Source organism: Apus apus, chromosome 6 (genome assembly GCF_020740795.1).
Source record: "Apus apus isolate bApuApu2 chromosome 6, bApuApu2.pri.cur, whole genome shotgun sequence".
Taxonomy (NCBI): domain Eukaryota; kingdom Metazoa; phylum Chordata; class Aves; order Apodiformes; family Apodidae; genus Apus; species Apus apus.
This window is the reverse complement of record NC_067287.1, coordinates 39,689,537-39,710,870: the sequence shown is the minus strand read 5'-3', so window position 1 is coordinate 39,710,870 and position 21,334 is coordinate 39,689,537. Positions and strand designations below refer to the sequence as shown.

At 51.4% G+C, this 21,334-nt stretch overlaps 1 protein-coding gene across 2 annotated transcripts; it reads right to left on the bottom strand.

Moving 5' to 3' along the window:
• Window positions 1-3,158: 3,158 nt before the first annotated feature.
• ACKR3 (atypical chemokine receptor 3) lies at window positions 3,159-6,572 on the bottom strand. 2 transcript variants are annotated; one of them, XM_051624129.1, is made up of 2 exons: window positions 6,554-6,572; window positions 3,159-4,790 (listed from the first exon to the last, which is right to left on the bottom strand). In XM_051624129.1, exon 2 carries the CDS (start codon window positions 4,767-4,769, stop codon window positions 3,675-3,677), a length of 1,095 nt encoding a protein of 364 aa, XP_051480089.1. In that variant the 5' UTR covers window positions 4,770-4,790; window positions 6,554-6,572; the 3' UTR covers window positions 3,159-3,674. The 2 variants fall into 2 exon arrangements, with proteins under 2 accessions (XP_051480089.1, XP_051480091.1); XM_051624131.1 differs by lacking the exon at window positions 6,554-6,572 and adding an exon at window positions 5,122-5,381.
• Between the last annotated feature and the right edge of the window lie 14,762 nt (window positions 6,573-21,334).

The window sequence follows — 21,334 nt, the reverse complement described above, 5'->3', positions numbered from 1 at the left end:
TTCCCTCAGCATTCCTCACCTTCACCACCTCTAGACCCACCAGAACCTCCTTCCTGCCTTTCCCTGACCCAAAAGTTCAGTGAGTTTCTCTTCCACCTGAAGCTGGGAAGCTCAGAAGAGAAGCCACCCCAGCAGGACATCTCCATTCTGCTCCACTCCCACCCCTGGAAGCATTGAAGGCAGCTCCAGAAGGTTCCACCAACACCCCACGGGCCCCTTATCAGGGACAGCCAGACACCCTGGAGGGGACACAGGGGAACTTCCATGGCCTGGCATCTCACAGACATGGGGACAGGATCCAACAGGGCCAGTTCTTGGTGTTTGGCTTGGAATAGCTTCACTTTCTGGGACAACCTGTAGGGACAAATGCCATGGGCTTCTTTGGGACAGCAGCCAGCCAAGGGAGAGAAGTGCCACTGGGTTCTTGGGGGAGTTCCTGGGAGGGTTTGGGTTGGAAGGGACCTTAAAGATCATCTAAGCTAACCTGCAGTGAGCAGGGAGCTCTTCAACTAGCTCAGGTTGCCCCATCAAGCCTGGCTTCAAGGGTCTCCAGGGATGGGGCCTCCACCACCTCCCTGAGCAACCTGTCCCAGTGTCCCACCACCCTCAGGGGGAAGAGTTTCTTCCCAATAACCCACCTCGATCTCCCCAATCCCAGCTTGAAGCCATTCCCCCTCATCCTACCATTCCACATCCTTGTCCAAAGTCCCTCCCCAGCTTTCCTGGAGTCCCACCACGTGCTGAGGAGACCCAGAGGAGACCAAACCAGGAGGAAGGAAGGAGACCAACCCAGAGAGGGCTGCAAGAGCTGGGCGTGTTATCTCACCACCAGCCCTGGTAAGCAGCAGTGGTGGTTATCAAGCAGGTGCAGATGATGGTGCAAACCCAACCAGGTCAACATGGAACCTTCACCCCGTGCAAAGGAACAGCAAGAGCAGCTGAGAAGGGGAAAAAGCTCCCAAACCAGCTCAAACTCTGAGCTGGTTGAGTAAAGGGCACCAAACATTCCTCACCTGGTGGCTTTGGTGTTCCCCCATCAGTCATCTCCAGCCATGGGCTTCTCCAAGGATGATGGGAGCCTTGCTTTGGACCTTGCTGTCCTCCTCCAGCTGTCCCATTTTTCATGAAAACCACCTCTGAGCTGGAGGAGCACCACATGGGAGCTGATCAGGGGATGCTCAGTCAAGGAGAAGGACCCTCCAAGCCTGGGTTGCTTCCCAAGCAACACCAAATCACTCCCAAAACTTCAGGACATGGATGTGTTGGGTTGAGGGTGGGACTTGATGACCTTAGAGGCCTTCTCCAACCTCAATGATTCCATGACTCTCTGAAGCCAGGTGGAAAGGGGGAGGGGGGGAGAGACCCTGGAGATGGGAGGTGGGAAAGAGGGAGACCCTGGAGCTGGGGGGCCCCTCATGGCACAACAACCCTGGCTTGGGCTGTAGGGGGCCTAGGAGCTCTTGACTTCCCAAAAAGAGGGTAAACAAATAAAAAAGAAGGGCCTGAAAGGAGCATCTGTCACGCTTGGAGGGGATTGTTGGGGGGAGGCTTTTCTTTTTTGGGGGGAGGGGCTGGGGAAGAAAAAAAGCCCAAGAAAAATCAGGCAGGAAAGGAACAAAAAGGGAGGTTTTCTGTCCAGCTGTGACCATGTTGAGAGGGAAGGGGGGAAAAATGGCATCAAAAGGGAGTTTTCATCCTGGTTGCTGGAACTAAATTGATGAAAGGGGCATTTCCAAGGTAGGCTGGAAAAGTCCTGCAAAAATCTGGGGAGGGGAGGAAAGGGAAAAAGGAAAATGGGCCCCTGGAAGGACAAAAAGGGGGGAAAACCATGAAATCTGAAGAGAACAAGCAAAAAGGTTCCTTGTTGTTGTTTGGTTGTTTTTTTGCTGGGGGGTTAAAATGGGATTTGACTCCTTTTTTAAAAAAATATCTGGGAGATTTGCAGCATCCCTGGGATGTTGGGATCACTTTGGTAGAGAGAAAATTCCTGGGATATTCCCCCTAATCCCAGAAAAATCAAGCAGATCAAGATTCACATGAATAAAGTGAATTGTTTTCATTGCTTCTCATTTTCAGGGAGATGGAAAGAGGCTGATTTATTATTTTTTTTTCCCCCGTGACGGGGGGTGTTGAAGGAGCCAGAGGGGTTTATCCAGCTGGATAATCCATCCCAGGATCCCTGGGAGTCCCATTCCAAGCCTGGAACACAAGGACCCTCCTCCCAGTCTTGTTATCTGGTTTTTAACTGGTATTTTCTCCCCACGCAAAGGCTCCCAGGGCTGGGCTCCTGCATCCGACACAGGATTAGGGCTAAAATTCCTGATCCTGCTTAGAAAAAGCCTCTGAAATCCCTTGGGATCAGCAGGATCCCGCTGGTAGATCCGAGGAGTGATGCAGAGATGCTCTTCAGCCCCAGACCAAGGAGGGAGGGGGCTAAAAATAAACCCCAGGGCTCCCTACACACCCAAAACCCACCCCAAAAAACAGCCCCACCCAAAAAAGAAAAAGGCCCCATCCCCAAAAAAACCAAAAAGCCCCAATCCCCAAAAATAAAAAGCCCCCATCCTCCAAAAAAAACAAGCCCTATCCCCCATAAAAAAAAAAACCCACCACCAGCACCACCTTAGATGTCACTGGTATCCCAGTTACCTCTTGCTTCCCAGGACTTTGAAAAGGGTTTGATGGTCAGGGCTGGATCTAAAGGCCTGGACACCAGGAATTAGCCCAAGGAGATCAGACCAGCCAGGTGGTTCTTAGGAAGGTTTGAAAGGGTGGCCAGAGGAGCCGAGTGAAGGTCCCCGTGTGACACCTGGACACCTCTTCTGGCTCCTCAGAGGAAATGGATGTTTGAGGGACAATCAACAGAGCTGAGTTATCCATGTTCCCCAAAAATAAAAGGATTAAAACATCAAAAAGGTCCTTTCTCAAGGCCTGGATGAACTGGAATTACCTTCTGCTGAGATGAAGGCCACCATGGTTGAGGCTCTCCTTGAAGATCTCCTGCAGAGCCTTGACCCTGCCCCAGCCTGGGCTGCAAATGGAACAGGAGCCCCTAAGAAAGGGAGGAAAAATTGGGATTTAATGATGTCAGGACTATTGTGACTTGGGAAGAGGCTGGCAGGTCCAAGCCCAGGTGAAATGAAAGGCAACCACTTGGATTTGGTTTCCCCAGAGCTTTATTTTACAAAAATAACTTACAAATAGAGACAAGTCCTAGAAGGAAACTCATCTACCCCGGGAGCAACAGCTCTGAACATCCTGCAAATTCCCACATTCCAGAACGTTTCATGCTCTGGACACAAGCAGGATGAACCCATTTCCATCCTGTTCATCCCTAGGGAGGGCTGAAGGAACATCTCAACATTCTGGAGACACTCAAACGTCCAAGAGAGGACAAAAATAGGTTGAGAGTTTCCAAATACAGTTGTTCAAGGTACATGGAGGGGCAGGAAAGTCTTTTAAATACAACACAAATATATATATTTTATGAGGAGCATCAGGGGGTCTACAGGTGGAAGGGAAAGCTTCTCCTGGAAGTGGCTGTGGGACACAATGGCTTTGTCTGCTGGGAGGTCTTTTCCATAGAGAAGTCCAGAGAAGACACCACCCGACTGAAGCACAACACCACACACAAAAAGCCAAGGGCAGGAGGCATCTCAGGGGGGTTTCTGCAGTCACTTGGCATTCTGCTCCAGAGCTGAGTACTCTGCTTCTGAGCCCCTGGAGGTATCAATGAGCTTGGTCAGGCCAGTTTTGGCCGAGTACTTGAAGATGAAGGCTTTCATCAGCTCGTAGCGGTAGTTGCGGTGGATGAAGCTGTAGAGGACAGGGTTGACGCAGCAGTGGAGCAAGGAGAAGCACTGGGTGGTGTGGAGGGTGGCATAGAGGAAGTTCTCCATCTGGCAGCTGAAAGGGATGAAGTGAAGGCTGTAGAAGATGTCCAGGAGGACGACCAGGTGGTAGGGCAGCCAGCAGACCAGGAAGACCACCACATAGGAGGAGATGATCTTCCCATTGCTCTTCCTCTCTTGGTCGCTGGAGGTGGAAATGGTCTTGGCCAGGAGGAAGTAGAAGACAGCAATGATGGGGAAAGGGATGAGAAAGCCCAGCACCACGGAGATGAGCTCCATGCCAATCAACCATTCCTTGAAGCTCTCCTCTGGGTAGACAGGACGACAGTAGGTCTCGTTGTTGGCAGAGACTGTCTTGAGGTAGTAGGTGTCCGGGAGGGAGGCGAAGAAGGCCAGAAGCCACACCAAGATGCAGATGCAACGGCGGGTGATCTTCTTCTTGGGGTCACTGGAGCTGGTGAAATAGACCACGGAGAGGTAGCGGTCCACGCTCATGCAAGCCAGGAAGAAGATGCTGCTGTACAAGTTGATGGAGAACACCAGGTGAGTTATCTTGCAGGTGACCTCCCCCATGTGCCACTGGTTGTGCTGGACCAGAGAGACGACCCACACTGGGAGGGTGATGACCACGCAGAGGTCGGCAATGGCCAAGTTGAAGATGTAGAGGTGGGTTTCGTAGCCCGTCATCTTGGCTTGGAGGTTGACCCACACCACCACTGAGTTGGCCACCAACCCAGTGACAAAGATGAAGATGTAGAAGAAGGAGAGGGTGTAGAGCAGGGCACTCTTGTGGAGAGTGCCCGGGCAGGTGGTGGCATCCACCGTGATGCAGTCGCTGCTGTTGCATGTCCAGTTGATCTCTGTCAAGTTGGCCGTTTCCAGGAAATCCAGGATGGAAGTGAGGTCCAGGGCGCTCATGTTGGCTCCGTGTGGAGTGACCTGCAGGCAAAAGAAAATGGTCAGGAGAAACAACCCAAGGTTATGGATATATTTCCACTGCCATCTTGGGACCACAAAGCACATGCAGGACACACTCCCTGCAAAGACCATAGACTGGTTTGGATTGGAAGGGACCTTGAAGATCATCTAGATCCAACCCCCCCTGCCATGGGCAGGGACACCTCCCACCAGCCCAGGTTGCTCCTAACTCCATCCAACCTGCCCTTGAACACTTCCAAAGGGATGAGGCAGCAAAGAGACACGTGGAGTAGAAGCACCAAAGCACACACAGAGCATACCTCAGCTGGTCATACCATATTCATCTTATTACTTTTTAGCCTCATTTTTTCCTTGCTGCTCTCCTTTCCTCTTGCAGCTTCCACCTGACATCACTAGGTTGGCTATGGTCCCTGGGTGTGAAATCCACCAAGTCCAGCCTGGCCAAATGAACATCAGTCTGTCTTCTGCAGCAGAAATGCTGCTGCTCTCCCTTCCAGCAGGGGAACCTTGGAGCCACTTGATGTCCCTCAGGCAGAGCAGGATTGACCTCCCTGATCCACAGCACTATGAAACATCCACCACCAGCTCTGCTCACAGCTTGTCCAGCTCCTGCTGGGACCCTCTCACCCCATAGCTGGGCCTGCCAACAGCATGCTGCCGGAAAGGCAAGTTTTGGAGCCCTGTGGCCACAGGCTCCAGCTTGGAGGACACCAAGATGGACCCCATCTCGATCCTCCATCTGCTCTTCCCAAAGCTCCTACCTGCCAGGAACACAGGAATGGACAGGACATAAGGGGGGACATTACCAGGCACTACTGTCCCCAGGGAGGGAAACCTGGTGGCACTAACAACGAGGCCTTGCACACATCCAGGGGAGATCAAAGCTCTCCACAAACAGGGCCCCTAACTGGGGGGATCTTGGCTTCAAACCTCCACAGCCACCCAGGCTGCTGAAAAGCAGAGTGGAGAGTCCAACCAAACCAGGCCAAGGTGGTCCCCACCAAACACAACCACGTCAAGATGGTCCCACCACTACTGCTGTGTCCCCAGCCACCACATCCCTGGCCACGCAAAACTCAGCAACCCCTGAAGATGCAGACACCACAGCCAGGTAGAAGAGGGCACCACCAGCTCAGGAGCACCCTGGGGGTCTTGCCCAGCCTCTGCCCCACACACGAGCACCCGTCAGTCCCCAGCACTGCCGTAAGAACCCAGCACCGTCCTGGTCCCCCAGCCCTGCCGGGGGAGTGGCCACCGTGGCCCTGCCTGGAGATTAGTCCAAGGCTCCTCGTAGTCTGGATTAGCTCTGCAACCCGAGCCCCCACTCCGACCCGGATTAGCTGGGAGGGGGAACCCCCCGGATAACCAGGATAAAGCCGCTCCACAAAGCTCCTAAAAAATAACACACGTCTCACACCCTCTGCAGGCAGCACCAGATCCCAGGAGCCGGCGCGAGCAGCTGGAGCTGCTTTGTGCGCCCGGAGCCCCGCAGGGAAGGGACGCTCCGGACCTGCCCCGCACACCGGGCAGCGGCGGCTGCTCCCGCCCCCGCCCCGCGGGGACAGCCCGGCGGGGCCGCCCCCTCCGGCCCCGCAGCCCCGCGATCAACCCCCGCCCGCAGCCCCGCGGGGGGAAGGACGAGCCGCGGCCCCGGGGAGGGCGGAAAGATGAACCCGGGGAGGGGAAAAGCGGAGCCCCGGGGAAGGGAAACAGCGCCCGGCCCCGCCAGCCGCGCCGAGCCCCGCGCCGAGCCCCGCGCTTACCTCCCGCACCGCGGCCGCGCCCCGCACCGCCCGCCCCGCCGGGCCCTATATCGGCCGCGGGGCCCGCCCCGGGGGCGGCACCAGCACCGGCCCGGCCCCCCGGCCCCGGCACGGCCCCGGCACGGGCGGGTGGGCGATCCGAGCCAGCAGGGGCTGCAGGGGAAGGGGTCCGGGGGAGGAGCGACGGGAGAGCGGAGCGCTGGGGTGGGAGGGGGTGGCGGCTGCGAGGGGTCCGGGGGGCAAGGGGAGAGGGGGGAGGGAAATAACGGGGGGAAGGGAAGGGAAAAGGAGGGGGAAAAGAGAAAAAGGAAAAAAAAAGGGGGGGAGAAAAAGGAGGAAAAAGGAAACGGAGGGGAAAAGAAAACGGGGGGAAAAAGGGGGAAAGAGAAAGGGGGGAGAGGAAATGGAGGAAAAAAGAAAAGGGGGGAAAGACAAAAAGGAGGAAAAAAGAAAAAGGAGGAAAAAGAAATGGGAGGAAAAATAGAAAAAGGGAAAAGAGAAAGGGGGGCGAAAGAGAAAATGGAGGAAAAAAGAAAAGGGGAAAAGAGAAAAGGGAGAAAAAGACAAAAAGGAGGAAAAAAGAAAAAGGAGAGAAAAAGAAATAGGAGGAAAAAAGAAACAGGGAAGAGAGAAAGGGAGCAAAAGAGAAAATGGAGGAAAAAAGAAAAGGGGAAAAGAGAAAAGGGAGAAAAAGACAAAAAGGAGGAAAAAAGAAAAAGGAAAAAAAAGAAAAAGGGAAAAGTGAAAGGGGGCGAAAGAGAAAATGAAGGAAAAAAGAAAAGGGGAAAAAAGGGGGGGGAAGGCAAAAAGGAGGAAAAAAGAAAAATGGGGAAAGGAAGGGAGAGGGAAAAAGGGGAGGAAAGAGAGGGAGAAAAATATAAAGAAAAAGAGGGGGAAAAGAGAAAAGGTGGAAAAAAGAAAAGGGGGGAAAGAAGAGGGAGGGGAAAGAGGGGAAAAGAAAAAGAGGGGGAAGAAAAAGGAGGGAGAAGAAAAAGGGGGTGGGAAGAAGGGAAATAAGAAGGGGGGAGAAAGGGGGGAAGAGATAAAGGGGAAAATATAAAGGAGAAGAGAAAAAAAGAGTAAGAATTAAGAAGAAAAAAGGAAAAGAGAAAAAGAGGGAAAAGAAAAAAGAAAAAAAAAAGGAAAGAAAAAAAAGGGAAAAGAGACGGAAAAGGAAAGCAGGTTTCAGAGCCACCATCCAGCAGGAGAACCTTTTATGCAACCCTTTTGGGAAGATGTGACCCCAAGGTTTTGGACACCCCCAGAAAACAGGGATTTTCTTTCCCCTTAATCCCATTTCCACAGGCAATTAAAAGCCTGCCTGGAATCCTGCTGGCCAGCAGATGCTCCTGACGAGAACGTGTTTCCCCCTGAACGTGCCAAGCAGGAATTCCCAAGCTTCCAGCAAGCCAGGGATGAGGCACAAGAAGCCATTTCTCCTATGGCAGAAGAAACAACCAGGCTGAGGTTTCCAAAGATTCATCCTTGCCGGCAGAGAAGCCTGAATTCCCAAAAAAATGGGAGGAGATTCAAGGCTTTTTGGCATCTTTGCTCCCGTCCTGAGGGCTCGGCCAGGCTGGGGATGTTGGCAGAGCTGAGGGGTGATCAGTTCAGACAATGGCAGGAGTAAGTTTAAAAATAAAACATGGACTGAACTTGGCTAAGTCTGAAAATCCCAGGGAAAAATTTATTTATTTAGTTAGTTATATATATTTAGATATAGATATTAAATAAAAATAAAGGCACTGAAGGAGAACTCCAGAGCCAGCCCAAAAAGAGTAGGATTTCCTTCTTTCCTATTTAAACTGCACCAATATATGCCTATTAATTGTTTTTCCTCCAAAAGCACAAGTTTTTAACGTGGCAGGGACATAAAACCAGGCATTTGTTCCCGTCCCCACCCAGCTGGAAGAATCCTGGGGGTTTTTTTCCCTTCCACTTTCCAACTGGGAGGCAGATGGGAGCTGCCACCCCACTCCCTGTCAGCAGAGCCGTGAGGAAAAGAACCAAAAAAGCAAGTTTTGGAAGGATTTTTTTGGGGGAGGAGGTGAAAGAGAAAAGCCAAGTGGGTGTCTACGTGGTGGGTGGGGGAGCAGCTGAATAGCCCGGGAAATGTCAGGGACAAAGGGAATGGTTTTTCCACCAGAGGGTCCGGAAAGGGGGCTGTGATCCGTGAAGTGTTGGAAGGTAAAGAAGAGTTTCCTGCAGTCCTGGTTGCCAGGATTTTTATCCCAGCACCAGTGGAGGCATCAAAAAAAAACCCACCAGGCCCCATTTCCTCCCCCTTCCCAGCCCAGCAGCTCTCTGGCCTCACCCATTCCTGGAGGCATCAGGTTGATGGATGGAGGAACCAGGCAGTGGGAAGAAGGACTCCAGGAGGAGCTACCTCTGGAATTGTGGGCAGAGAGGGGACTGCAGCAGGTTTCTAGCAGGGAGGGACTTGTCCCTTCCACAGGAGACAATCCAGGTCTTTCATGGCAAGCCTGGAACAGAGGCACAGGATTGGTCTCCTGTCCAGCTCAGAAGAGCTTCAAGATGAGGAAGCCAAGGGGAAGAGAAGAGGGAGAAGGACCCTCCCTGCTGTGGAAAGGCACGTGGACTCCTAGGAGAACCTTGTCCTCCTCCAAGGAAGGATGGAGTGAGACAGAGGTGCTGGAGCTGCCTGAGAAGGTGAGAAAGCCAAGGCCAGGGCCACAGTGGAAGAAGACCCCAGGGTGACCACAACCCATCCTAGGGCAAGACTCCCACTGCTGCTTCCCTTGGCCTAAACCACCTTCCCCAAGCAATAGAAGACACCAGAGGGAAGCTTTCCTTCCTCCTCCACACCACCACTCCTCCATACCACTCCAGAGCTCCAAAGCTCTACTTCCAACTTCACCACCACCACAAGGACCAAATTTGAGAGGGGAAGACTCTAGGGCACAAAAGCTGAGCTTCTCAGGACATGAGAAGCCTCCAGCATCTGGGGTTTGATCCACCACACACCCAAATCCTCGTGAAAAAACTGTTGTGTGTCCAAGATCCATGTGTTCCAGGCAGTCAACAGCCCCAACTCCGAGAGACAAGGCCAAGCCCAGAGTGCCCCACGTGGGGCTCCAGCAACTGGGCCACCCAGGTTCTGAACCATTCTTGGTCATTTTTCCCCAGAAAGATGCAGGAGGAGAGAGGTCAAGGCTCCCATCCAGCCACATGGCAGTGGCCTTCCCACTTCCCAAAAGCCACTGGTAGAGCACACACCCCAGCAGGATCAACCAAGAAGCCACCACTTCCAAGGCAACAAGGGCTTGGAGGAGAAAATAGTTAGTGCTGTAATTAGGAATATTAGCCTAATGACAATGGGAGTTGGCTGCTTCTTCCCAGTTCATTTCCCTCTCACCCTTCCACTCAACCAAGGTGTTATTTGCAGCTTCATAACCCACTCTCATGACATTCTTGCCATTAACCTCAGAGCATGACCACCAGAACAGGAGCCTGAGTCAGGAATCCTGCCTGGAGCAGCTCAGCAAAGAGGATTATTTTTCTATCCAGAGGATTTTTAGGGAAACACTCTTCATAAACTTCTCATCTCAGCCCAGCAATGTGACATTTATGTGTTGGTTGTGACAGAAGCCACACTAGGGAAACCTGGGCTCCAGCTCAGCAGCAAAGGGTGACCAGATCCCTCCCTTCCCATGAGACAAGAAGGAAATCCAGAGTTCACTGGATCATAAATATTTTGGAAAAGGGGTTGGAAGGAAAGACATGTTGTTTTAAAGGATGGTATTTAGAGCAGTCCTGTAGGAAGGAAAGCAAATATCATCTTGGCAAGGAAAAGAGACTGTGTGAGGGCTCAGGAAGGGACATGAAAAGCTGGGCCCGAGGCCCAGCTGCTGCAGGGTTACTGGAGTCTTCTCCTGCACTGCTTCTGGCTCAGCAGTGGGAATTGCAGCTCTCCCAGTCCAGCCAGACACTCGGGATTGGGGTAGAACTGGAGGGCCAGCTGCACAACATGGGCTCACCAGAGCCTTCCTCCTGGCCTCCATTCTCCAGGAACCCTACATGCCTCGTCTCTCGTCCCCTCCTCACACCAGTTGGACCATGTCTCCCCCTTCACAGCTCAGAGACAACCCAGTTTCTACTGGCCAAACACTGGACAAATTCCAGTTGCTGTGGGAACCTTTCTTGCTGGGTTCCTCAGCGGTGGCTTTTGGGACATGTCACCAAAGCCAGCAAGGTCTTGGACCACAAGAAGGAGGCAGCCTGTGCGTCAGCTTCAGTCCAGGGCCCCTGGAAGTGATTCCTATCGGATTACACGACCACCTTTTTTTTTCCAGAGGAGAAATAAACACTCTTTTGTACTCACCATAAAGCTGCCTTCTCTGGGAGGAACATTCATCATCCAGGAGAAATCCAGGAGTTCGTTCCCGTTCTGCCCCAAGGTTGTTTTTTGTTTCCTTCACGCTGCAGGATCCGTTGGTTCTGCCTCTTTGCCAGGGAGACATCCCACTTTTCAATAGAAATGAAGATGAGTGTGGACACAGATGGTTTCCTTGAAGCCTCCACACCAAATTCCAAGCCTGAGTGTTCTACACGTTCCTCGGGGAATGTGTTTTTTGGTTCAGCCCAGCCGGGGTCAAGCAGAGTTAACTTGACCTGCCCATAAATCCAGGCCATCTCCAGCTGCAGAGCTACTGTTTGCAGCACGATCCCGTGAGGAGATCAAATCAGGCTGAAACATCAATCCAAGGGGAACAAGGGAACAAGGAAATCCATTCAGTGCCGTGACAAAGGGGACATTTTGCTTGGAGCAGGGCCTGGAAGGGCTTCCCTGGCAGGTCTGGAGCCTCCCAGACGGTCCCGTGGGGACTGGTTGGCTCTGCTATCTCCACCAGACTGGCAGGAAGAGCCCAAGAGACTCTGGGGTGAAAATGGTTTTAAAAAGGGATTGTGGGCTTTGTTTTCCCCCATTTCCACATCAGTAGGTGGAGTTCCTCTAGGGCAGCTTTTGTGAGAAGTGTTTCCTCAAGGAGACAACTCTGAGCTCTTCTGTGTGTGTGTGTGAGAACTCCCAGAACCATCAACTACCTTTTCTCCTCTTCCAGGACCTGATGTTTGTTGGATAAAGTAATTTTTCAAACCCAGGTCTGTGCTGCAGGAGGCTGAGATGCTCTTCTTCCCCAGAAGGGGAATATTCCCCCTAAGTTCCTCCTTCCCAGGCCTCAGCTCCAGGAGGAGCAGTTGGACCCTCCAAGCCTGTTCCATACTGCACTCCATGAATACATGGAGTCTCAGCTTCCAAACCACACTAACTGGGCCATTTTTTGCCCAAAATTAACACTTTTAGAGTGCAAACCTGCCCTCCTAGAAGGCCCCAACACTCCCAACCCCAGAAGAAGCCATGGATCAAGAAGCTGCTTTACAACTTGTGCTCTACTGGAGATGATCCCTGTGTTTATAGAACAAATGATGATGCCTCTTCCCACCTCCCACTGGGACTGCACGATTCCTGGTCAGATTGTAGGATGTTTGACCCAAGAATGTCTAAACTCCACCAAACAAAGCTGGGATGAAAAGTTGGAAGAGGAAGTCGAGGCTCCAGCCTCTCCAGGAACTCCAAAAGAAAGGTGGGAAAAGGACATGCTGGGAGAACCTGGGAATCCTTCAGGTGAGATAACACATCTGGAGAGCGAGCTCAAGGTTCAGCACTTCTCATCTGCACCCTCCAAAGCTGCCAGGAACTTCAGCCCTGCCTCATCTTCCCAAAATAACCATGCCAGCTTCCTCGTGCAGACATTCCCAACACTCCAGACCAGGAATGGAAGAAGAAGGGCAGGGATCAGTGTCCCTACAGTGGGTTTACAGGTTGGGATCCAACCACAGGTCATCTCCAGGAGCTCTGGGATGATCTGGGGGTTACACAGATATTCTTTAATCTCTTAAATCTGACAAAGAGGGAATTCAGGTGCTCTTCCCGTGCCACAAACAGTCTCCATCCTCAAGCTGTGGACACTTCAACCCCACCCCATCCTGACCACCTTCTGCAGGACCTTCCAGGCTCTGCTCCATCTCAAGTTGATGGGGCAAAAAAAGAAAAAGGACTTTTTTTTTTTTTTTTTTTTCCCAAGTGTGATTTTACTGGGATTGATCAAAGAGGGAAAAAAAGCCAGATTCCTGGAGGCCCTTTTCCACTCTGTCAACAGCCAAGGAATTGTTCTCCACCAGAAGGGCAAGCAGCTCTGGAAAATGCCTTCTCACCTGGCATGGAATTTCCTAAGGATGGATCAGGTGGTGAAATTCTACCAACAGGTGGGTTCTGGATTGGAAATAAACCCAAAACTGATGATTTCATGGAAATATTTCTGTTTTCCAGCAGGAAAATAAAATCTGCAGGAACATCCTGTTAATTTTCAGCCTTCTAGATCAGCTGCTCCTCCCCACCCTCTGTGGGTGAAGCTGCTGGAGCTCCAGGAACATGATCCATCCAGCTCTCTTCCCCCAGAGGGACCTTGTTCCATTGGCATCCCTCCTGCATCCTGAGGAGCACAGTCCAGGCAGCTGCTCCAAGTGGATTCCTTTTCCCTTGCACAGAAACGGGAGGAGTTTGTCGTGTTCTTGCCAGGAAGATGAAGAGATTTGGGTTGTGAAGCCAGATGAGGGTCAAGATGTTAATGCCAAGCCAGTGGTGTCATCAGTGCACACCCAGGACTGGCTCCTGGAGCCAAGAACTTATGAATTATGGATTAATCCATGGATTATTCCATAGATTATAGCCCCCAGCTGCCATTTCTGCTGCTGAGTCTGGCTCTCCACAGACCCATGGCCAGAGGAGATGCAAGGAGGGTAAAAAGGAGCTCCCAACAGGCCTGTGAGACCTTCCCCCAGTAGCTCGTTGCTTCAGGCAAGAGGCCCCAGACATCAAGGGGGTTTCCTGGTTTCTCCAGGCAGGCTGCTTTGTTTTCTTCCTCAGGATTTGGGCCTGAGGGATTTCTTAGCAGAGGCCAGGTGCTTGGTTAGCAGGACTTGTCCCCAGCAGTGGGAAGCAAAGCCACTCCTTCTCTCCCAAAAGGATCTAGGGTGGCATGAGCCTCCCTCACCAGCAATAAGCTACCAAGGCTTTTCATCCCTTCCATGGACCTCAGGCTGCCAAATCAGATGCAGAAATGACTTTAAAAAGGGTTCAGGAGGTGTAGGTGGACACCAGGAACCTGAGAAATTGTGTCTGCTCTTACAGACATGGAGAAGCAGGAAAGCTTTAACTTCAGGTTGTTCAGCTTGGAGAGGAGAAGGCACCAGGGAGACCTTGGAGCACCTTCCAGTGCCTGAAGGAGCTCCAGGAAAGCTGGACTTTAGGCAAGGACAGGGAGGGACGGGATGAAGGGAATGGATTAAAACTGGAAGATGGAGATTGAGATGAGACATGAGGAGGAAATTTTTCACTGGGAAGGTGGTGAGACACTGGAAGAAGTGGAAGTTGTGGCTGCCCCATCCCTGGAAGTGTTCAAGGGCAGGTTGGATGGAGCTTGGAGCAACCTGGTCTGGTGGGAGGTGTCCCTGCCCATGCAGGGGGGTTGGAGCTGGATGAGCTTCAAGGTCCCTTCCCACCCAAACCAGCCTGGGATTCCATGACCCTGAATTCCTGAGAAAAGGAAGCAGCTCCCACACTGTGCAGACCTGGCCAGCCCCAGTGGCCTGACCTGTCGTGTCCCCGGGCCAGCACCAAGGCAGATGTTGCCCTGGTGTTTCCAAGCTGACGACATCAGCCTGGTGTCAGCCCCCTGGCTCTGAGGAGCACCATCTCCACCCAGAAACAACAATCACCTGGAGCAAGAACATTCCTTTGTCATGGGAACATCCCAGAGAAAATGTTCCTTGCAGGGAACCCTTGGAATGCTGATGGATCCAAGGGATCTGCTTTAGCAATGGATTAAAAGAAGCAGCTTTCCCCACATCCCACAAGATGCTTAAGGTCCTTGGACCTCTTTGTTGCCCTCAGACCTTCTGGGCTCCGACCCCTTCATGCCAGAGGCTGGCTCCAGCCCCTTTTTATCTCCAATGAATTATCCCAGGAGAATTCATGCCATTCCTCCTCTAGGATGTCAGTTCTGCAGGGGATCTGAGCCTGCCTCATGAAAGCCACTCTAGCCTTTCTCTCCTCCCCTGGGGATCTCTATCAAAGCCAGACACTGGTCTGGGACTTCTTCCCTCTTTGTGGCTTTTCAAGGGGAATTTCAGTGGGAAACAGAAATTTCTCAGAGGTGACCAGGCATCTAAAGGGACATGCCTGGAGACAAGGAAAATACAAGCCCACCACCACAGGAGAACCATTCAGAGCTGGTCCTCAGGGCAGCTCCAGGATGGGGTGGGATTTGAGATCCATGCTGCTGATCCTGTCCCCCTCTGGATCTCTGAAATCAGCTCCTTGCACAACAAACTGCATTGAAAACTGCTTTAAAAACAAGCTAAGGCTGAATTCCAGGCTGCTCCATCCCTAACCTGGGAACTAGTGTCCCCAGGGGTGAGATGAACTATCAGGATGGAGATGGTGCTTCCACTTCAGCAGTCACCTCTTCCTCTGCCTAAATCCCAAATGGATTTGGGATGCAGAGGATCAGGGCGAGGAGCTGCCAGGCCTCGCCTCACCCTGACAAGCTCAGCACTTGGCCAAAGCACATCTTGTTCTAGCTCTGGTGGGAAAAATCAGCCTGGTTAAGGTTCCCAAAATTCCAGCTGCCATCCCCACTGGATAGATCCAAGCCATTCCTAAAGACCCAGGAGGCCAAAGGTTCCTTCTAGAGAAACCAACTTTCTATTGCTTTTTCAGATGGGCTGGACTCCACAGCACCTAATTCCCAGGCAGTTTCTGGATGTGCAACAGCCTGGAGCATCCAGAGCTCCTCCAGCTATCCCAGAAATCCTGCTCCAATCCCTCCTTTGCCCTCCTGGATGTGCCATTTATTCCGAATTGAGAACAAAAAAACAACTCAACATTCCTCGAGCTGAATGGTTTCACTGCAGAGGTTTTATCCCAATCACTTCCTCAAGCTCTTCACTCAGCAAAACACCACTGAGGTCTGAACTTTTCCTTGTGCTTTCATTTTTTATCCTGGCTCTGAAATGGAGACACTGTAAAAATCCATGAATCCGTTTCTTCCCCAACTCTGAGTCCTGGGGAAACCACAGAATTAAACCCAAACTCCGACAGATAAAAACCATATTTAGCTTTAGGTGGGGTCAAGCTCTTCATGGCTGGACAAAGTATTTTCATCCAGATATTTCCCTGCTGTGGCTGATCCAAAAATGTTTCATTGCATTTTAAATCTGGATGGAAATCCCTGGGATACAGATATTAACACCTGTAAAACCTCCCTCTTCTCTGGCCCTCTCCAACAAGAAGAAATGGTTAGAAAAGAAGAAAGAAAAGGAGACTGCACCCCCAGTTAAGCTGTAGCTTTCCCTGAGCTTCCAGAGCTTTATTCCCCTTTTTTTTTTTTTTTTTTCTGATGCCATCAATTACATGGTCCACTGGAGCTACATCAGGGAATTATCTCTGCTTGTGCTCACGTGTGGCTGGGCTTGGCAGGGCAGCCTGGGAGGACCTGGGAGGGCTTCATGGGATTTCTTCTATTCCAGGGTGGGAAGATGGACCATCATCTTCTGGATGCAAGTCTGGATTTTTCCAGAGCTCCCAGTACACATTTTGGACACTGATGGGGTGGGAAGACACCAACATCTTCTAGGGCTTTTTATTGGTTTTATTTTTAGCTTGGGTGACTTTTGGTTCATTATTTGGGTTTGTTTTTACCACTTCTAGTTAATTCTGATTCAGAATCTTTCAAAAAAGAAATCCATTTTCTTCTCTTCTAGCATCTCCTCAGCCTCCTTCCATCCTTGAGGAGTTTTGGAGGGAGGGCTGAGGTGGAAAGAACACCAATAAACCCCCTTGAAGGCTGAAGAAATGGAAGAGTTCCTGTGATTTACCCAAGCAGAACCACAACTCCAGCTTATTTGGACATGAAATCCTGTCTCCCCAGCTGGAAAATATGACTCTGGGAGGGGGGGGGAAGTGTCATTTAGTAGATGCATGTTTATATTTCCTGCCTCAAGGGGGTATGAAACCCATTTCCAATGCTCATTATGCCCATTTAATTAATGTGTCCCTAATCCTGTGGTGGAGCTGAAATGGGTTTTTTGCAGCAGAACAGCAGGAGCTGCAGCAGCAAAGAAGCACAACTGGAAGACCTGGAATCCTGGACATGCAGGTTGCAACCAGAAGAATTAAAAATCCTTAAAAAAAAAAAAAATCAGCCTTTGGCTCCTGGCAGGTTAATTAAGTGAGAAATGAGGACTTGCTTCCCAGGACTATTTGCTCCCAGTCCCCATGAAGTAGAAGGGTCTCTTATGGGAAGGGACCTTTCATCAGGTGTTCCTGAGCTCTCAGCAAAAAAATAGGGAAAGAAATCAAGTGAGCACTAGGAAAATAACTCCATGGGTTATAAAATCCTGGGAGAAGACACCCCAAGAACATGAAAAATCAGATGGAAATCCAGCAGCAGCTGAACCTGGCCCAGCCAGTCCTAAGAGCTTGTCCATGGTTTGAACCCAGCAGCAATGAACCTCGGCAGGGGGAGAGAAGATTCAAGTTTCAAAGAGCAGGGAATTTTCTGGCCTCAGATGATTATTTTAATGTGGTTGTTTGGGACTGAATTTCCTTCTTTTTTTTTCCACTTTCCACCCAACCTCTTCACATTGGAAAGATAAAAAATCTCTGCACTCCTGGCAGGAGGCAAAGTGTGACTGGTGTCCAAGCTCCCACCACCCCTTCCAGAGCAGGGGGAAACCAGACAGATGGATGTTGGGGACAGCTGAGGACTCAGGTATTTTTGGGAAAGGGAGGAGAAGTCACCAGGCTGAAAGGAAGGGCTGTGGAGAGCCCAGGATTGCTGGTAAATTCTTGTTGTGAAGGAACTGGGGAAGGTTCAGCAGCTGCCAGGGCCAAATCACCAACCCAGGAGTGTTGTGTCTGGGAGAGCTGAGAGCCCAGACTGGAATTCCAACTAATCCCATCTCATCACCCTCCGGGTGATCACATCAGCCAAACCCCCAGGCCACCAAACACAAGCACAGAAAGGCAGCACCTCTGCAGAGCTGGTTTGCCATGGAGATCCCACCCCACAGAGGCCATCAGCTGAAGAGAAGGTCTGTGCAGGTTCTGTGCCAGCTTCTCCTGAGCAGGTTGAGGGTTTCCTGCAACCAAGACCTCACTGTGGTGGACAATAAAGTCCCAGATTTCCAGAGCAGCACGGTGGGGTTGGAAGCATCTAGCCCCCATCCTCTGCCTCTCCAAGCTGTGGTGAACTACAGTTGCAAGGAGCTTTTTCTGCTCCAGAGGAACCACCTGGAGGCCTTGGCCAGGTCAAGGAGAACCTCTGCCCTCACATGACTCACCTTCCCACAGCAGAAGAGCCTGAGAAGCCTTTAGGGGAAGAGCATGAGGAGATGACTAGGCAGACAGGACTTCCTGACACACACCCTGTCACTGTCTGTTGGTCACGACAGCCACCCAGCCCCCAAAGCTCCACTCCCTGCTTTCAACACCAGCAGCCAAAAATAAGGGGTGGAAAAGACCTCGGGAGGTCACTCCATCCTGCTCTGGGGCCTTGGAAGAGTCAGGGCTGGATCGTCCCCCTCAGGCACAGGTCTAACCCACCCTGAAAGGTGATAAAAGCAACACATTCTGGGCTTGGAAGGATGGGATCACTAGCAAGGTAACAAGGGCATGAGGGTGGAATCATGGAATCCCAGGCTGGTTTGGGTGGAAAGGGACCTAAAAGATCATCTAGATCCAACCCCCCACCATGGGCAGGGACACCTCCCACCAGACCAGGTTGCTCCAAGCCCCATCCAGCTGGCCCTTGGACACTTCCAAAGGGATGGGGCAGCCACAACTTCCCCGGGCAACCTGGGCCAGGGTCTCACCACCCTTGGGAAAAGGGTCTTGGGAAAAGTCCAGGAGCAGCCAGGCTGGGGTGACTCTAAACAAAGCAAAGAGAGGGTTTACGGAAAGCAAAACAAACCTAACTTTTCCAAGCAGCAGCTGGAATGAGCCATCTCCAGTGGCTCCCAACACTCCCTGCTCCTTCCAAATATCTCCCTCTCTTGTCCACCCTGCCCAGGGCTCTTCAGCAGCATCCTCCAAAACAGCTCTCCCAGCAATTCCTGAAATTCATTGATTTGCATCTCCCCGAAGCCCCCTCATTAGTGCAAGACAGCCAAGCATGTTAGTGTTTAATAATATCAATCAGCCCTGATCCAGAACATCCCTCCCCTGCAGACCTAAATATAGAGAGAAGCATTCATGTGAAAACAAAAAGGAAGGGGGGGGAATAACCCAAAAACAAACCCAGCAGCTAAACAAAAGGATGAATTTAGAGCAGAATGAGGCTCATGCATGGGAGGTGGACCCAAGACACGAAAAGGAAGCAAAAAGCTGCAATTGCAAAAAAACACCTGAGAAAAAAAAAAAAGTGGGGGGTTGGTTTTGTTTGCAGGAAATGGAGTGTTCATCTCTCACACCCCCCCCCCCCCCCCTCGTTTGAAAAAGCAAAACCACAACTGGTCTGGTTGTCTCTTGGGTTTCTGGAAGGCAGGGTGTGAAAGCAAAGCAGACATAGGAAATAAGAGAGTGGGTTTGGTTCCTGTGTGAAAACAACCTGGGGGGCTGCAGGGGCAAAGCAACCACCCCTGGCCACAGCTTTGCAGAATGAGGTGGAGGGGGGAAACCCAAAGCAGCAACAAGACCCCGAGAGAGGTTTGCTCGGGGCAGGCACCTCTTAACTGCTGCTAATGACCGGGAAAGGTCATCAAGGACACCTCCCCGTGCGAGCTGGAACAACCCGTGTCAGTGTTTCAGGTGCTTGGTGCCTCTGGTTGGATTTTTTCCCTCCCCTTCCTACAAGCGTCCATTCATAAAGTGGCTGCATCCTTGCAAAGTGCTGCAAAATGGTTGTTTCTCCCCAGTTTCCACTTCCGAGCTAGAGGGTATTGTTTTTTTTTATTGTGAGAACAGGAGCGGGGGGAGGGAGGGGGAAATAATCTCCCTTCTTCCCCTCCCCCTCCAATATAATGGTGGAAAAAAAAGAGAGAGAAAACAAATCCAAAGCAGGGCGGATGTCAAAGCCTGAAGGATTTTTGTTATTTTATTATTGAAGGAGCTGGTGCTGCAGGTTTCTGAGCCTGGATCCCATCCCTGGGCTGCGCTGGGTCCAGCAGGTGGTGGAACAATGAACCTCTCTCCAGCTGGGCAACAAAAAGCCAGCGCCGTGTTGACAAGGAACAGGATAAGCCAGACAACATCCTGCGCCTAAAAACCCACAGCCCCTTGTTATTCATCTCTCTCTCACACCGCTCCACCTATTTATAGCGCCAGAAGCTGAGCCAGAGGAGGGAAGAAAACAAAAATAAGAAGTTTCACACTCTTTCCACGCAGAAGTGAAGCACTGGGTAGGTATTGTTCCTTCAGCTCTAGGTGGGATGTTATTAACCCCTCGGCAGCTTTTTTGTCCCTTCAATCCAATTAAATTTCATTCAAGATGCACCACAAGGAGCCTCTAGGATGTTCTCATCCACCTCAAGAATGACTTGGGAAGCTCCAAGGTATCTCCCCCTTCCAGATGAAGGTTTCATGACCCGAGTCCATCCTTCACATCCTTGGGTACATCCAGCAAAAATATTCCTTCCCCTTCCTGCTCTAGAGAAGCTCAGAGAGGGTCTGGAAAGGGAGTTAAATGGTCACAGGATCAGTGTAAATCCTAAAAGACCTGGAAATGGTACCGTGGAAGAGCTGAACAATTATCAGTCCAGGAGGAAATCGAGATGCTCCCCCAATGGCAGGGAACTGGCTCTCTGGGAAAGCTGGAATTTTTTTCTCCAGCACCACCAGCACTTGAAGGGGCAATGATCTGGGGTTTTATGACCAAGAGGGAGGTGGAGCACTGACATTTAACATCTGGCTGAGACCTGAAAGGCCTGACATTTCATACCCTGAAGCCACAGCAGCGTTTTCCACCTTCCAGTTGGCAGAGGGAAGATTCTTCAAATTCTCCTAATTCTGCTCCACTTCTTCTCCGTGCCCTGGTGCTGGTGCTGTAGCAATGTGCCCCCAAATCCCCTTCATCTGGCCTTGAAGCAGCAGCAAACCTCCTCTAGATCCAGCAGTTAACATGAAAACAGCTTAGCCTCACTCTTGTCTCACTGGTCCCCAGGCTAAATGGACTGGTCAGCAGAGCCAGCCCTCCTGGAAGCCACCACTGAAGCCACCAGGCAGAACCAAGTCCCCAGCCTGCAGCAGGGACCTGCCCACAGCTCCTTGACACACTTGAATCCAAGCCCAAAGGAAAAACAAACACCCAAGGAGCAACATCTCCCCAGGCTTGCCCGTCAAAGGTCCCACTTCTCACTTGCCTGTTCCTTGATCCTGGAGGCCCAAACACTCAACTCATCTGTCATGGAGACAGCCCTGACTCACAGCCTCTCCTTCCTACCCTCTTTGGGCTAGCAACACCCCCAAAAAAGCCCCCACTCCACCTTCCACCCTTGAGACAACCCAGACCCTTGGAAGGGCTTTGAAATCCGAGTTGCCAGCACATGGTTCCTCCTTTGTTCCTTGTCCTGCTTAAGCCCCTGCTAACCAAAAGGCAGGTGCACTAAGCTCCTAGAGAAGAACAAGGCTCTCCAGTTTTCCACCTCATTCCCCCCCCCTTAAGCTCCTCATAAAATCTTTTTCTTTTCTTTTTTTTTTTTTCT

What these genes read in the sequence shown, in the direction of transcription:
- ACKR3 (XM_051624129.1), bottom strand. Translation starts at nt 4,769, where the DNA reads ATGAGCGCCCTGGACCTCACTTCCATCCTGGATTTCCTGGAAACGGCC.